Genomic DNA, 16093 nt, shown 5'->3' with positions numbered 1-16093 from the left:
TACTCCAGTTTCAACCACAAAACAATATATAAAATGCATGTAATCTACAGTTAAAGGTAGGGTGCACCATATTAATCCAATTCACTTTTTGTCAAATTCTGCTAATATCTCTTTACAGTCTCCTGGCTGTACATTCTGTGTGTGTGCGCTTAAACAAAATTCAGTATCTGCTGACTCTGATGAACATGTAGTTTGGGTAAATATAGAGGATGTATTTTGTCTACAGATGGTGCTAATGTCTGTGGTGGCTGATTCCACTTTGACAATGCAGTGCATGAAGGGGGTGGAGCTTCTGAAGGAGCAGTGAAGGGAGGGGTGCATTTGTTTCCAAACACCAACAGTCGTTCCCCCAGAATCAGTTACTCCACCTCCAACTGATCCATTAATTCAGTCAGAATCGGGTTTTTGAATGTAAAATATCTTTATTCGACCTTTTCAAAATGTGTTTCAATAACAGAAATTGTTATCATGGTGAGTTGGAATACTATTCACAAATAGGAATTAGTCAGACATTATAATTTTTCAAATCAAAATCAGCATGTCATCATAATCCATGAAAAGCAGCCTCTTTCAGACTTCGTCCACGTGTGTACGATCCAAGCAACTATATAAAGAGACTCGTACAGTTTTGGGTGTTGAGGTTTCAACAAGCAGTCATCCGTTAGTGAGTCAAAATTGAATCTGAGATGTAAAGTTTGATGTGACAGAACGACAATCATCATACCAAAATACAAAGAAAGTAATCCATAACAGAAAGCAAAGATTCTGTAGTTAACACATAAAACAAAGATCTTATCAGAAGTACTTGACAAATATCAGTATATCATTCTTTTGTTATACAAAACAAAAACTGATTATTTCTCTTTTTTTCCATGTCAGCACATGATAGTTGATGGTATTTTGGCAACATCTGCATTTCAGGAGTTAACAGAAAGTCAACTATTATCATAACATAAGTCACTGGACATTACTCATCCTTGCCCCCTTCCCCTCCCACCCCCAAAATGATATCTTTATACATGATATTGCATGATAAAAACTATGATGAAATCATTGACATATCAATGACATTTACATCGTCAACAAACGTCTTGTTTGCTACTAGAGACGGGGAAATGACTTCTCATTGACTCGTGTGTCCTTGTGTTAGCTTTTCATTCTTCATCACATCTTCACACGCTTCTGTAATTCAAGACTGAGGTGAATTCAGATTTGGAGTCCACACGTAAAATAAAAAATAAAAACAAATCAGTTGTCGTCTTTCTAAATATCAAAACTGTTTCCCCGAATCAAGTTGAACAGTTGGGGAAAACTGTTTTCAGTAATTTATTTTCTTGGGTTCAGTTGTTCGAGTTGAAAATGAATTGACCTCAAATCTGCAGTAAAATCCATCTGGCTTCAGAGCTCGGTCAGGGTGTGTCGTCTTTAGTAGAAAAAAACTACAGTGTCACTACTTGTTTTGCTGGTTCTGCACCACATCTGAATTAAATCAAGAGTTCTTAGAGGCACCTGGAGTGGTACAAATATGTGCTCATCAGGGTTAAGGTATCGTCAGTTCCTTGTTAAGGTATTTTTCAGTTCATCGTCAGGTCCTCAGGAACAGAGTACCCGGAGAGGAGACCAGGCCAATGATCACACAGGTAATGTTCCTTCGAAGCCTGACATGACCACTTAGCCCTCTGGGCTTTTTCCTTTGCAATTTTTCTTTTTCAAAGATTTGATGTAAAATACAGTGTGTCCTGGGCCCTGGGAAAGCATTCCTAAAGGAGGAGACGTCTAAATCACAATATATGCCATGTGAGAGACAGTACCGCCTGCTGTATGCAAACTTTAGATATAAAAAAATCACCATGCTGATGTCTCAGCAAGTGCACTGATTTTCTCAAATGAGCATGTACATATCAAAAGCAAAAACATATTTCTTATGATTCTGTTTCAGTCGTTAACTCTTTTTTTTTGTCAAATGCTCGCAGAGATACTTCAAGGCTGAAGTGAAAGAAACTTTTGTTGAATAAGGGCCCAGCGTTCCTGCCTTAAGACGGTTCATAGATATAGGCCAAGGTCTGTGCAGAGCCGGCATGGACAGCATCATTAGATTCAGCATTAGGGCTGTTTTCATATTGTCTTAAAGGCCCAGCTTGGAAAATCAGTGGCAGAGGTGCTATGTCATCCAAAGCCCAAACTTGCCTAACAAGGTATGCTGTGGAGTGATGTGTCATTTCAGCCATGGCCACATCACGACAGCATCGTTCAACTTGTGTATGTGCTGATCATTTCCGAAATGAGCCTTTAATACAGTACTTTGTACACAGCTTCCTGAGAGATACTGCACATCTAGCTATCTGCTCATTATACTGTATATAGTGTAGGGATGCACCATAAAACCCCCTCAGTGAACCCTTCTCATCCAATATACTGTTTAGTTAAAAATGTGTTACATGTAAAGTCACATTCTTGATTTAGTTTTAATATTCTTTTTTGATGTAGCTGATATTTAAGGTTCTAACTTTGACTCGTCCACAATGCATGTGTTAATAGTGCATCCCTACCAGAGTGTAAATGCATTACAGTCCAACATAATGCAGTATAATCAGTCCCTCACTGGACTGTATTTTCCTTGTGATGTTGCCTGGTAAATAAGCTGCTGTCTCACAGAACGCAGATCACCTTGTGTGGTCAAACCGCTCAGTGAAATGGTTTCAATTGCTCCTCCGGGTTTACAGTATGATCAGGCCTTTCCCCTCCCAAATGACCAAAGCATGCCAATTCCACATATGAAACCATTAACCGTGTGCTTTTATTACACAGCTAATTTCATTCCCGCGATGACTGGGCCTAGGTTTGGTGCTTTAGGAGGCTCAGTTACAGTGTGTCAGCCTGAAGAGCTCCGCTGGGAGGGACAAGAGCCCCACGGTGCTCTTGAGTAGACCAGCGTGCTTTGCCGCACTGTTCAACCGCAACTCGTCACATGGTCGAATCGTACCTGGAGCAATGTCACTGATATTGTGACAATCAGAGTCATTGATGCAGACGTGTCAGGTGGTTATAGGGCGACAGAAGTTATTACTGTGCTAATGGGTACAGTGGTGAGTCACACCCCAGGTAAAACATGCCCTTGCAGGTTTGTTTTTCTATTAAGGGAGAAGGTCGCAACTTTTTGTTCACGTGACTAAAAAATGGGAAACATTTTAAAGTATCTCCCTGGTTGTCATATAAGTTCTCAAAGCACAATGTCACAATAAGAGCACTACAGGAATAATACTGGCTACCATGACCAGGATAGTAGCTGCAGGTAAGGACACCGAAATCATGTCATCTGTATTTCTTCTGGAAATTTGGAATAAATCGCAAAAAATGGTGAGTGTTTTAAAGACTGATCCCAGGATTTTTTTGCCTCAATGGGCCCTGATGCAAGAATAATCAGTTCAGATTGGTTTATATTTCAAATTGATTTAGCCCGTGTCCACATTAATGCAAAACAAACTTTCTCCTCTGTGTTTGGGCCTCTCGAGATTTAAAATGCCTTCCTAGCAGTCGGTGTGTACAGAAACGTCTGACTCGGCCAATATGACTTGGCCAACGGCGTTTTTCTCTGGTATTTGATGGATAGTTGACGCAGACTGTTGTTGTGTTCTCGTCTGGATGGAGATGTTTTTCATTCTAAACAGAGGGAAAATGTCCGCATTAGTGTAGACAAGGTCTTAATAGGTCAACCAAAAATTCAAAGGTGGTCAATTTGAATTAATTTTCAAATATAAAGATGCTGCCAAAATCGATCAACATAAAATGGCACAACTTTAATAACTTTAGATGTACAACTTTAGTTTCTTTTTTTTTTGATTCATGATTCTATTGATAAATCTTGCATGAAAACTTGAAGTTGTACAGCTCAGTAGTTGCTCACTCACTCTGATTTTGTTCTTGTTAAGAATTATCTTCTTCGTTTTTTGGGGGTGATTTGCTATGATTTCCATCCCACTTATGATTCCTGTGACTACTGCAAGCAGCGAAGAGGCATATTAGTGACATCACCTTAAGTGCAGCACTTGAGGCTTCCCTCTGAGAGAAGGCCAACGCCTGTACAGCCATATTCACACAGTCTTAAGACATTTGTAGAGTAAACTGATCACTGTATGCTGGAGCCATAAACTGGAGTAAACTGCACACTGGTGAAGGAAGGGTATAACAAAAGTAGTAAGCTCAGACTTGTAAGTCTTAACTTGGACAGCTGCAATTTAGATTTTTACTATATACTGCAGGGGGGGGGGGGTTGTTTTGAGGCCATGCTGATGCAGAGGAAGCATCTGTGTCAAATAATTGTGATCACACACACAATCACTTTGATCAACGGTGCTCTGCTTTTCTCTGGAATATCCAGCACAGATATTCCCGTTTGTCTAATCCCATCAGATCAGTAGTGAGGAGTCATAATATAAACACAAAGGATCGGCACATACTCCGATGCTCTTTCAGCACGAGGAACACTGAAACCAAGAGTAGAAATACTATACTCGAATGCATTAGAGTCAGATGAGGTTTTGTTGTCGGCTGTTTCTGTCAGCAGTAATGTTATTTACATTGTTCAGTATGTACAGTAGAGAATCTCCCAGAGATGTTAGGTTCTGTAAAGCTGCAATGGGGTTACTCCTTTTAAATTCCTCGCATTTGAAAGTCCTTAGATGAAGAGCCATACAAGTCCCGGTTGAAATGCTCCCAATGTTTAATTGCTGCAGTATTGCGAGCCTTCGACTCTTGTCCCCATACGAGGAGAATCAATGATCTGCTTTCTGAAGCTATGGATGAACACAACAACACACAAACTCAAAGTCAATAAATAGCAAGATTTGAAATAAATCGTTGTAAAAATCAAAGTCGGACATTATGGTTCTTCATCTCAAGGATTGTATTTCTCAGACAAATCAAGACTTTAAATAGAGTAAATCTTTTTTTCCATCATAAAGGTTTTCGTTGAGAAAGCCGAGTGTTAGATGCACTGAACAACCTTGTATACGTTTTTTTTCAAAATATAGTTTATCCCAGTGTGTTCTGTTTTTTGTTTTTCTTTTATCTTCCAGAATCCTGCACACTTGGTGTCTGAATTGAGATTGGGTGTTATCCTGATCATTGGAGAGAAGAGAAGAAGTGAGTAGAAAGAAAGGGGGAGGGGGGGGGGAGACAGAGATGGATGAGAGAGGAGAGGAGAGGAGAAGAGAAGTCGTCCAGTGCTGCTTCATCACCCTCAGTGGAGACGCTGCACTCCGTACCGTGGCTCTCTTCTGTCCCGGACCTCAATCTGAAAAAAGAAAAATAACCGGTGATGTCATAGTGATGTCATCAGGGTTTTCTTTTTTTTACACAAAGCCTACATGAGAAACTGGGAGAGTGACATTTAAAAAAATGAACAGACTGGGAAATCTAAATGGGAAAGTATAATGAAGAGATACTGTACATTTATAGAATTGCATCATGGGATAGAGCAGTGTGGGGCCGCAGCACCCTGGGGTGCCTTACAGATGGGCCAAGGTTGTCACAGGCTTTATTACTGTCTTTTTTTTAACTTTTGCATTTAACATGTATTACAATATTTCTCAACTATTAGTGTATATCAAATTTTCAAATGTTTCAACAAGGAAGAAATAAGCACATTGAAAATCCCCCTATTAAAAATGCTATAAAATATGCAGGGGTGGGACTAGCCAGGACCGATAACGACAGTCAAAGCAACAGATGGAAAGAAATGATCATACATCTATCCTGTGTCATTTCAGTCAAATGAATTAAAATGTTTAATAAGGTGTAGGCATTTTTCAGCTGTTAAAGGGCAGTTCTCCTGACTCTGGTCAAGGGTTAAACGCAGAGGACATCACACATGTCCTATGAGGCAAAATGATTGCAATTCAGACTGGGACACTAAAAGCTGCTTCTACTTCAGTTTTGTTCTTGTTAAGAAGCTCACTGTGCTGCACCGGGGACAAACTAGAAAATGCGTTTGAGAGACACCAGGAGAAAAAAGAGAATAGACACTGGATACTTCAAGTGACAAGAGGAACATGAGAAACTGAGCAGATGCATGATGTCGTCTGTGGGGGGCCGTGGTCCCTGAATGTCTAAAATGTGAGTTACAAAACATGGCCAAATTAAAAGTTTGACTTGATTGTGGCGGTAAATGACCAGTCAGAAGTCTTTAAAATAAAGTCAATTATCAGATTATTACCTCCGCCGGGGATATTTTGTTTTTCATCAGTGTTTGTTTTCTCTTTTAAAAAAACTATTGGACAAATTACCACTAAACTTGGTGGTAGGATGCAGTATGGATCAGGGAAGAATCCATTACATTTTGTTGCAGATCTGAAACAGGTATTTTTTTCTTTATTTTGTCAGATGTTTATGAGAGTGTGTAATTTGTTGGAGATCCAAATAGAAAACTTGATCAAGTGAATTCTGATCCTTGGCGGATGTATGAGGTTTACTAAAGGCCATTTTAGTTTAGTTTCACGTTTGTGTCACAATCTGCAGAGAACACAAAACTGTCAGATAATAAATTTGAAATCACTGGGAAATCATCAAAAGCTAACGTGGCATGTTATGTATTCCTCCAACATAATGCACATGCACAAGCATAAAGCAAAAGTCAACTTACCCTTGACACAGCAAAATCTGCAAGGACAAAAAAGAACAAAAGTGTTGGCATTTACATAGTGAGCCAAGACCACAAAAATTGCACATTTGTGCAAAACATGAAAATGCATATGTAAGCATGAGTTAAGCATTTTAGTGACTTCTACTGGTAAAAAAAAGAAAAGCTGATTTATTTGCAGCCTATGTCCTCGGGTCGAACACTGGTGCTCTCGTTGAGATCTTACTTTTTAAACTTAGGCACCTATTAGGAGAGCAACTGCTGTCGTGGACTGTCCATGGGTTACCACTTATATTCTAACAGTCCATACAAAGAGCTAAACAGACATTTATTTGTATAAGAGGAAACTGAGCAGGGAAAACAAAGAAGCTTCGCACAGCTGATGAAGCATTGGATGTGTAAATATCACTGAGACAGCCAGTGAGGTTAATCAGATAAGAAACAGAGAGACACGCCCACTCTCTGGAATATCTCCAGTTACCATGGAAACGATCACGGAGATAGACCGTCGGAAAACTGAGACATCTCATGTCACTATTTTCTCTCTTTATCTCTTGGCCTCCTCCTCTCACTCCTCTATCTGTCTGTATATCTCTCACACTCTCTACTACATCTTCTATCACACGTCTCCATCTTTTTTCTGCCTCTTTGGTCCTAGCTGTTTTATTTTAGTGCTGTTGTACGTTGGGTTCTTGGAGGCGAATCAAACACATAATCTTTATATGAGGAGAGTTTTTATTGTTTTGCATTGTGTCTTTTACTGTGGCCCCTCCACCGCTTTTGTCTGCCCTTCCTCTCCTCCTCTTCATCTCTTCTCATGCAGCTGAAACAATGCAATCTAACAGACGTGATGCAACATCATGCAAACTGTCAGAAACCCTCTGGAGGACACTCTCCCACTCTTCAATACAGCACTGAAAACAATTTGGCTGGAGTTACTGAGGTCAGGATGGAGCAAAGTCATTTTTCAATTAGGATAATCGTGTTCTTGTTAATGGCCTCAGCGGCGAAGGTCTACAAAATGAGAGCTGGAGGATGAAGGACTGGCCAACCCAACTCAAAGGCACCACATAACTGTGTTACACACTGTGCTCTTTCCTCCTTCCTTCAATTTTCATATATACAGGTTTATAATAATGTCAATTTATCTACATTAAATAGAACCAGCTAATAGTTGTATCATAGCGCAAAATGTCATCATTTTTTGTTCAACAAGATTTGGTCTATCCTTTATATTTATTTAAAAAAAAACATGAGCGAGCAATATTGCAGCTTTACTTTTTTTTTATTTTCGGGACCAAAGACAAGGGTTTGGCTTCGGACACGTATACATCTGACCAAATGGAATGAGTTTTGTTGACATCTTCATGTTTTAAAGCAGTAGTGGAAGAACAACTTACTTCTCTATCCTATTTGATATAAAGTTATTATTGTCTTAAAAAATGTATACAGCCTATATGAAGCTAGGATCCAGCTTCCGATCAACTATGATCTTGGTGTCAGATGTTGCAGCAGTTCTACAAACTGTGTAACAGTGTAAGTGGTTTACCATCAGTCAGTGACTCACTTCTTGTGGGAGATCTTACCAAAGTTACATAAGCCCCATTTCCAGTTATAAAAAAACCCACTAACAACTTCTAACATCTGGCTTTTGTCTGTGTTTGGAATGGAACGATCTGAATTTTTTTTGTTTTTTATTGGCTCCTGATTGGCAGTGATGGAAATATGACGCCCAGGTCAACCCGCTAATTTGGCAAGACAGCGAGGTTAAGGAATACCACAGTTGATGGTGATTTTGTGACGTGAAACATGACCCAACAAGGGAAAAAAACAGAAAGATAAACTCCTCTAGTGGCCATGGGAAAGGAATCAATTCCCCTTTTAGCAGGTTTGCCCACATTTTAAGATACCGCGAATATCCGCTAATTTTGGTATTTTAGAATATAGGACATGATGGTGAATATCCCATATTCTAAAATACCTAAAGAGTGGGAATGAACGAGTCACCATTCTCCCTGTTACAAGCAGTGAACCATCAAAATGACTTGGAGCTGCTATTTTAAGATAAAATAGTTGCACAATTATTACTTTAAAATAAGTATAAAAAGTAACCTCCATGTAATGAAACCCCTCATTTGAACAACAAGGTCTGAATGTAACTATGCCAGTGTAACTAAGCCGGGCAGGTCTACCAGCTGTAGTCACGGCGCTCAGAGGGAGCGGCTGCCACCGCTGCCTCCCTTGTTTTGCATGTGAAGGGAGCGTGAGGAGGGGGAGGGCGGCTGCACGCTCTCATAATTTTTAAAGAATGGATTCAACAATGTTTCTGTGTGCTCATTGTCCCTCTACTTACCTTTGTTATCTGTCTGCAGATCGTCAAGATAGAAGTCTGTCTGCCTGTTGCCCAGGACGAAGGCCAGGAAGGAGAGGATGAGGGCGTCCAGGATGCCCATGATGGCCAGCATATAGGCCCAGCGCACAGAGCAATCACCCAAGGAATATTTCCCTGTCTGCTCCCCGCACATGTCCCGGATCACCTCGGCATCCCATCCGTCAGGGAAGATCATGCAACCCAGCACCAGGCACACTCCTGCAGGGGGACAAAGAAGAGTGGAGCAGCCGGATTAAGGTGCGAAGTGGGATTGGGGAAAGGAGTAAGTGTGGTATAAAGAGTACAAGGGAGAAAGGGGAGTGATGAATGAGGAGTGAGAGGGCACAAGTGACAGATTCCACAGAGGTAACAGGGAAGAGGAAATGTGGTTGCTGGATTTTTCATGAACTACCAGCAGTAAAAATGAAGGCTACATCCAAACTATCCATAGTGAGTTAGTAATCAACGCCTCGTTCGTGGCAAATCTTTTAGAGAATCTCCTGTTGTATTCTCACAAGCAGTAGAGATGAGTTTTTTATTGGCTCCGCCTCCAATTGGCAGTGATGGAAGGATGACATTCGGGTGAATGTGCTAATTTCTTTTTCTTCTTTGCTTGTGTGTCCCTATTGATGTTGACATCTTGGAAACAACATGCAACAGCGGTTTTGTTTCTTCTTCGTATCATACAAAATACAACCCCCGCATGAAAGCGAAGTGAGAGAGCTTCTCAGTGTCCAGCGCTTTCGTGCCATCGAACATGACTCACTAGGGGGAGACAAAGAAGAAATGCAAAGTCCTCTACTGGCAATGGAAAAGGAGTTAATTGCATTTTAGATTAACTCCTAATTGCATTTTAGCAGGTTTACCCGCATACTAAAAATACGTGTTAATTTTGGTGTAAAAGAGGTTTGGTCTGACAATCAATTTTTTCAGCGGCGGGAGGAACAGACTATCTGTGAATACTTGTGGGTGTATTGTTCAAAGAAATGCTCTTCATGCTGATGTGCTGGATTTACTATCCAGGGCATTGGACTTTTCTTCAACATCTGAGGGTTAGGGGGGAGTGTGTGGGAGAGGCAGTACGAGCTGTTTGTGTCTGCGTATCTGTATTATGTGTGAGTTATGCAATACTGTTTTTGTTTATGTTCATGTCTTTTATAATTTGGTATTTGTGTCCGTCGGAATTGAGATGCTTGATATCATGGGGCAACTTTCAGACTATTTGCATTCCTGATTTGTTTCTGAGAAAAGCGACTTTACAGGCAGACCGAACTTCTCTCATGCGGCTGTGGCTCTTGGACTGGTTGTGGTTAGGGAGTGAGGAAGAGCAGCAGCATGTTCAGTCTAACAACCAGCAACTGGAAGAATCAATACACTGGGAATCTAAGGACGAATCACTGACCTTCTGTTCGTCAAGAGGACGCCTCCTTCTGTTCTAAATGATTGAACTCGACAATTTGTAATTGTTTCCCCGCTGAGGAGGTTACATTAGTGAGTTTGATCTAGTGTCTGGATAAAAGTTCCTCAGTCATCACATCAAACACGTAAGAGACCAATGAGAAGTAAGAACAATATTTAGATTCACAATGATGCGATGAAAGAAGCTTGAAAGTAATAATAAAAGCTAATTATGAACCGACTAAGAGTCACTGCAGTTGGACTTTTTCATCTTTTGTATTTTTGAAAATAGTTATCACAATGACATCACTGATATGCAAGTTAACACTGCAAACTGCTGGTATGGGTCAGGGGAAGAACTTATTAGATTTTGGTGCTGATCTGGATTAGTGGGCAGATCCAGTTTTTTTCTGTAAATGTTTTTTTTTACTTTCTATAACATTGCACTATTTGGCATTTTCTGACATTTTTTGTGGATTTCTGTGTGGAAATAAAAACATTAGTGCACTAATATCTAGGAGCAGCTTCAATTTTGTGCATATGATCTTTATTTAGCTAGTATGGAAATTATTATTCGTTTCAACTGTATCAATCAATGAATGACATTTGTTTTGTATAGCACATATTCACAAATCACAATTTGCCTAATAGGGATGGTGCGACACCGTCTGCTCAATCAGAGAATGGATATTTAGCCTGTGTTTAATGAGAGGTATGTACGCTCTGAGTGCCGATCTAGTTTCATTATATCTTTAAAATTCAAGCTAACTTCTCCTAGCAACCACTACCACAGCTTCTGTGTCACTTACAGCTTCGGGCAACAACCCACCATGAAGTGAAACACAATCTGTGGGATTTTCAGGCGAGCTACTGCTACTGGCTATTCTAAAACTCTCACTCGACGTGTCCAATTGGGATTGGGAAGTTAATGATACTGAAAGATTTGACCCGACAGGCAGTGAGGTGATGTCAGCAGCACACCAGATAATTGACTGATCCGATTGAATAGTTATTGAGGGAAAACAAGAGAGGTCAGAAATAGTTTCTGGGAATCCAGCTTTGAATTTCAGCCGTCACTGTTGCTTTCTATGTGCAGCGTAGTGCCTGCGCTCAAAACTCACATTTATGTGGTTCTGTGAACTCTCACTGAGCCCCACTATGTGATTAATAATCATTGTGGTTATAGTCTAAACTGCTGAGTCTGGACACCTGCACTTGTGGAGGGTTTAATAGTGAAAAAGAATGATTAAATAACATGCACACACTGCAGCCATTAGTCACCTAGAGACAACTTAGAGGGGGGAGGAATTGAAAACATATAGATCACACACAAACCTGCTTGCACTTGCAAACAAAGGTGATTGCACGCAACATACGCACAGTACAAAGCCCTGTGGGGAAATTCATACATGCAATTGTGACACGCCAACAAAAGCGGTAATCCATACTTTATACCTTTGCTCATTTATCAAAGTGAGCATCACTGGGGAGCCAGTCTGTGCCTGAGGGGCTGTAAGTAAAGCAGTGGGCTCCACTGGGAGACGGGGAACATACATGGCAGGCATCACAGGGAATCTTCATTCCAGACCAGACATATCCTTTCCACAGGCACCATCACTTGTGATACAGATGAAAAGTCGGATAGATTTGGCTAAGTCAGTGATTATTATGCTTCAGTGCGATAAATGTTCAGAAAGATTCAATGTCTAGAGCTCAATTGGTGTGCGATTGTGAATATTTTAAGTGCCACTTGTGTAGTGAAAAGAAGCTTGGCAGCATTCAAAAACAGTAGCTGCAGCGTGGAACGAGGGTGCACGGTAACACACAGCCGAATCCTTTTTGTTAGCACGAAAGTCTCAAAGGTCAACAATAGGTTTAGACACAATACTGGTAGATATATCTCTCCTGAGTCATCCAGAGATTTGAAAAAAGATGTTCAGTAGCTAATGCAGTGATTTAAAGTCCATTAAAGTGATTAAAGAGACACGATATGAACAGACTCACGCAGGGTAATGAAACTAACAACCTGAGGACACATCACATTCTGTCCAACATTTGCACACGTGTTTATAAGTGGTTTAGTAAGTGTGATAATTAGCCAAATAACCCGTAGCCTGCAAATCCATGTTAGCAGCATGTTATTGTCACCACAGATGTAACTCGCTCAGTAAGGCTCAATCCAATTTCAACCCTCCTCCCTCTCTCCCTACCCCTTAGTCCTTCCCCTCCGTTTTGCACGTTCACGCACAGGGGTAGAGTGACCCGATCCAATGATAATAATTGTAATATCTATTTTTCACAACAACCTTAAACCTACTGTTACACCTGCCAATGTCTCTGTAGTTAGCATGTTAATGTTACATTGTTATTGCTGATTTATGCACGATAATCCTGTAGATTTCCCATAATGTCATGTCCCACTCCCCCTTCTTTGAAGATACACCATGCACTTGATTTAACCAGCGTATAGCAGCGAGGTTACTGAACTCAACTGCTCCTCTAATAACAATGCACCCTGGCAGGGTTGCCTCCAGACCTTTTGATTTATATGTGAAATAATGCCGAGCATCCAAGGTTTTCAATTTCCATTGGATGAATGGCAAATGTCATTGTACTACACCATTATTGCCACAGTACAGAGGAAAACATGTCCTGAGCATTTACCTGGTAATTTGATTCACCTTCTTTAGCAGAGATGTTATTTTGTAGGTTTGTCACTTTAGTAACTGTAAGCCATAGCATTGGTTTATTTAACATCTCAACAATGTTATTACGATGACATGCCGGGCAAATGTTTTTGTTGCGTCTATTTACATCGACGGCTATTGATAACGTGTCGGGCTCTTGAAGCGCTGTCCCAATTCGTAGGGGAAGATTTCAACCACTACCCCTTGTAACTCTCTTTCAAGGGGCAAGATAAATAATAACGAGGATTAGGGGTAGGGAGAAGGGGTGAAATGGGATTAAGCCTAAATCCAGCAGCAGGAATATAGTAGGCCTACAAGAAAGTGTCGCAGTTCTGGGCCTTGTCTCTGCATCGTGCGCCTTTTTTAGGCCACAATGGTCCACACGCTAATAGCGTGACCTGGCATTGAGTGGAAATAAAGCAGTTTTCGTGTCATTATCCCTTTGTCAAGTCACGCATGGGGGATTTGGGGTTTGTCGGTCTCATCATGCAGCACATACAGCTGCAGTAAGCCCTGAGGGGAAACATGTATCAGCCAGTCAAAGTTTCTTCTACAGTATTCATGTTAGTTTGGGTTGCACTACTTCAATTCCGATCTCTGGGGGTAAAGTTTGCTAACATATGAAAGCTGAGTGGGTGGGAGATGAGAACTTCTTAAGTAAAATAAACTCTCATTCTTGCAGGTAAAGACATTTCCATGTTTGGACAATAAAATTGATAATAGCTAAAAACACAAATGTGGGTCCGAGCTCTGCCTCACTTTGTGTTGTGCAGCAAGCTAAAGTGTGTCAGTTTCATCATAGACTGTAAATAAAGAGGAGTGATGTGTCCCCATCTACACCTGGCAGCTGGCTGCAGTATAGCTCATAAATCCTGCCTTCTCCATGTTGGTGGATGGGAGATGCACCAAACCAAAAAGTATAGATCAAATAAATTGTTCTCAAAGATGGTGTCTGTCATTTAAGGTTGTTCACACTCTTTCTAATCTTGTATGTCCAGGTGCTCATTTTTTCCAGTAATTTTGGTTTTAATTAGTTATTTAATGATAAGAACAGACTGAGACGTCATGATTGACAACTGGTCATGACTCGAGGTCGAGAGCGCATTTGGACGGGAGCAAGGTGTATGACAAAGGCGAGAATCAAAACTACCCATCATGCATAGGGTTACTGAACAAAGCTCTTTTTTTCTTTTTTAGTCTATAAATATATAACAGGACATTACAAAGCAGAAATCTGAGCTGTAGCAAAAGATAAACATGCAGTTTAATTTTAGCTGGACTTGAATGCATTTCGACAATGTGCCGAACTGCAAGAGAGTGTTGTGCTCGTGAGGAATGAAGGTGATGCATCTGAGTGTATTAAAGTGAAGTCCATTAGTCATATGGTTGAACCTTGTCACATTAGCGATTCCCTTTGAAGACAGCGTGTTTCATCTATATGAGCTATCCATCATGAGAAAATGGTGGGTGGTGAACTCATGGCAACAGATGAGGGAGGATAGGAGATTAGTCACCACCTGTCTGTGTAAAGCAGGAAACCATGCACATATGAGGAATCTTGTTTCAAGCTGAGATGTGCACAATTTTGGAAATGTGACCGCTCATCTGACAAAATAATTGCAGGTATAATGAGAGAATGTAATGAGAAAGAATATAATGACGATAATACTGTAAGTAATGAGAGAATAAAGGAGCGATGGAGGTAATCATCATGGGAAATCATCATGTTATTAACTTCTTTTATGACCCTTACAGAAGATATTAACATAGAAGAGAGGTGATAAAATCATTAACTGTGTAATGAGCGTCATGTAACATGTTTTATGGATTTTGGATGAATGTTTCCCCATCTGGCATGAAACTCATTCAGAGTTATTGAGGTTGGGCCTTTTGCAAATGTGGATACAGAGCCAAGAAACCTGGTAGGAAAGAGCAGGCAGCACTTTATCAATCATTTTCCATTTTTGTGGATTTTACCAAAACACATTATGTATTTATGCTGTGAACAATTAAAGTAACATTTTGAAACATGTTTTGGTTTGACATTCAATGTTACAATTTATTATTTTACAACACAAGAAAAACTATGGATAGTTACAATGCAGGTTTCATTTCCGTTGGTTTTGTCGCCAAGTCGTACTAATGGTTGTCTGCTGGTGTGTAATCTCAGCAATGACTGTAATGACTGTAAAGTTATCATTAATGAGAGAACTAATGGTAGATCCTCTGAAAACACAACTGATGAAGTATTAGTTTTCCTTCAAGGTGTCAGTGTGTCACTATCATGCATTTTCAGAACATGTACTATTTTTTCCAGTCAACCTATAGGGTTAAATAACAAAAAATTGCATCAAGATAAATATGTTCATATCAGCCAATAGTGATACTTATAATGACAACCGTCATATTATTATTTCTTTAAAGTTCAAATACAGCATTTTGCTCCTGGGTGAGGTTTGTGGTTTTAAATTCTTCACTTAAAAAACAGCAAAATATATTACAAATCTGAGTCTCAATAATGCGTTACATGGATATATATTAAAACTGTGTTATATTGCAAAAATATTATTATTATATAAATATTGTCAACCAGTTAGTTTGATTGCCTCACAGTGCCTCTCAATGCATTACTGCACCATCGAAGGTGTGTGAGTTTACTCCAATGCAAACCCTCCCGTTACCCACAATACACTTCTCTGTGTAATGTCTTTGGAAAAGTAGAATACCAGATTCAATGAAAGAAGGCATTTTCTGAGATGTTTTGGTATTTGATAGTTTTACAAAATATGAGAATATTTTACCTATGAACCTGAGTCCTGAGATCTTAAAGTCACAGTTGCCCTGTAAAAATGCACCTTCATAGAGAGTAAATATCATCATTGCACTGCACAGTACTGAATACATCTTCTACTGTGAGCCCGATGATAACCCATAATACCCTTCTCTGTGTAGATCTCCAAAAGTCCATCTTCACAGAACTATTTATAAAATTGGAGAGAA

General features: G+C 40.0%; 1 protein-coding gene across 1 annotated transcript in view; it reads right to left on the bottom strand.

Moving 5' to 3' along the window:
- Positions 1 to 991: 991 nt before the first annotated feature.
- The window catches only part of LOC118110422 (LHFPL tetraspan subfamily member 4 protein), a 31839-nt gene continuing 16737 nt past the window's right edge, over positions 992 to 16093 (bottom strand). Inside the window, exons 2-4 of the mRNA XM_035158138.2 lie at positions 8991 to 9227; positions 6641 to 6657; positions 992 to 5293 (exon numbers count right to left, since the gene is read on the bottom strand). Of these exons, the coding sequence (XP_035014029.1) occupies positions 5240 to 5293; positions 6641 to 6657; positions 8991 to 9227 (308 nt within the window). The 3' untranslated portion in view covers positions 992 to 5239. The remainder of the gene's footprint in view (positions 5294 to 6640; positions 6658 to 8990; positions 9228 to 16093) is intronic.

The sequence above is a fragment of the Hippoglossus stenolepis genome, chromosome 6, assembly GCF_022539355.2.
Source record: "Hippoglossus stenolepis isolate QCI-W04-F060 chromosome 6, HSTE1.2, whole genome shotgun sequence".
NCBI classification, from domain to species: domain Eukaryota; kingdom Metazoa; phylum Chordata; class Actinopteri; order Pleuronectiformes; family Pleuronectidae; genus Hippoglossus; species Hippoglossus stenolepis.
The sequence above is the reverse complement of the archived record's forward strand: the minus strand, read 5'-3'. Positions and strand labels throughout refer to the sequence as shown.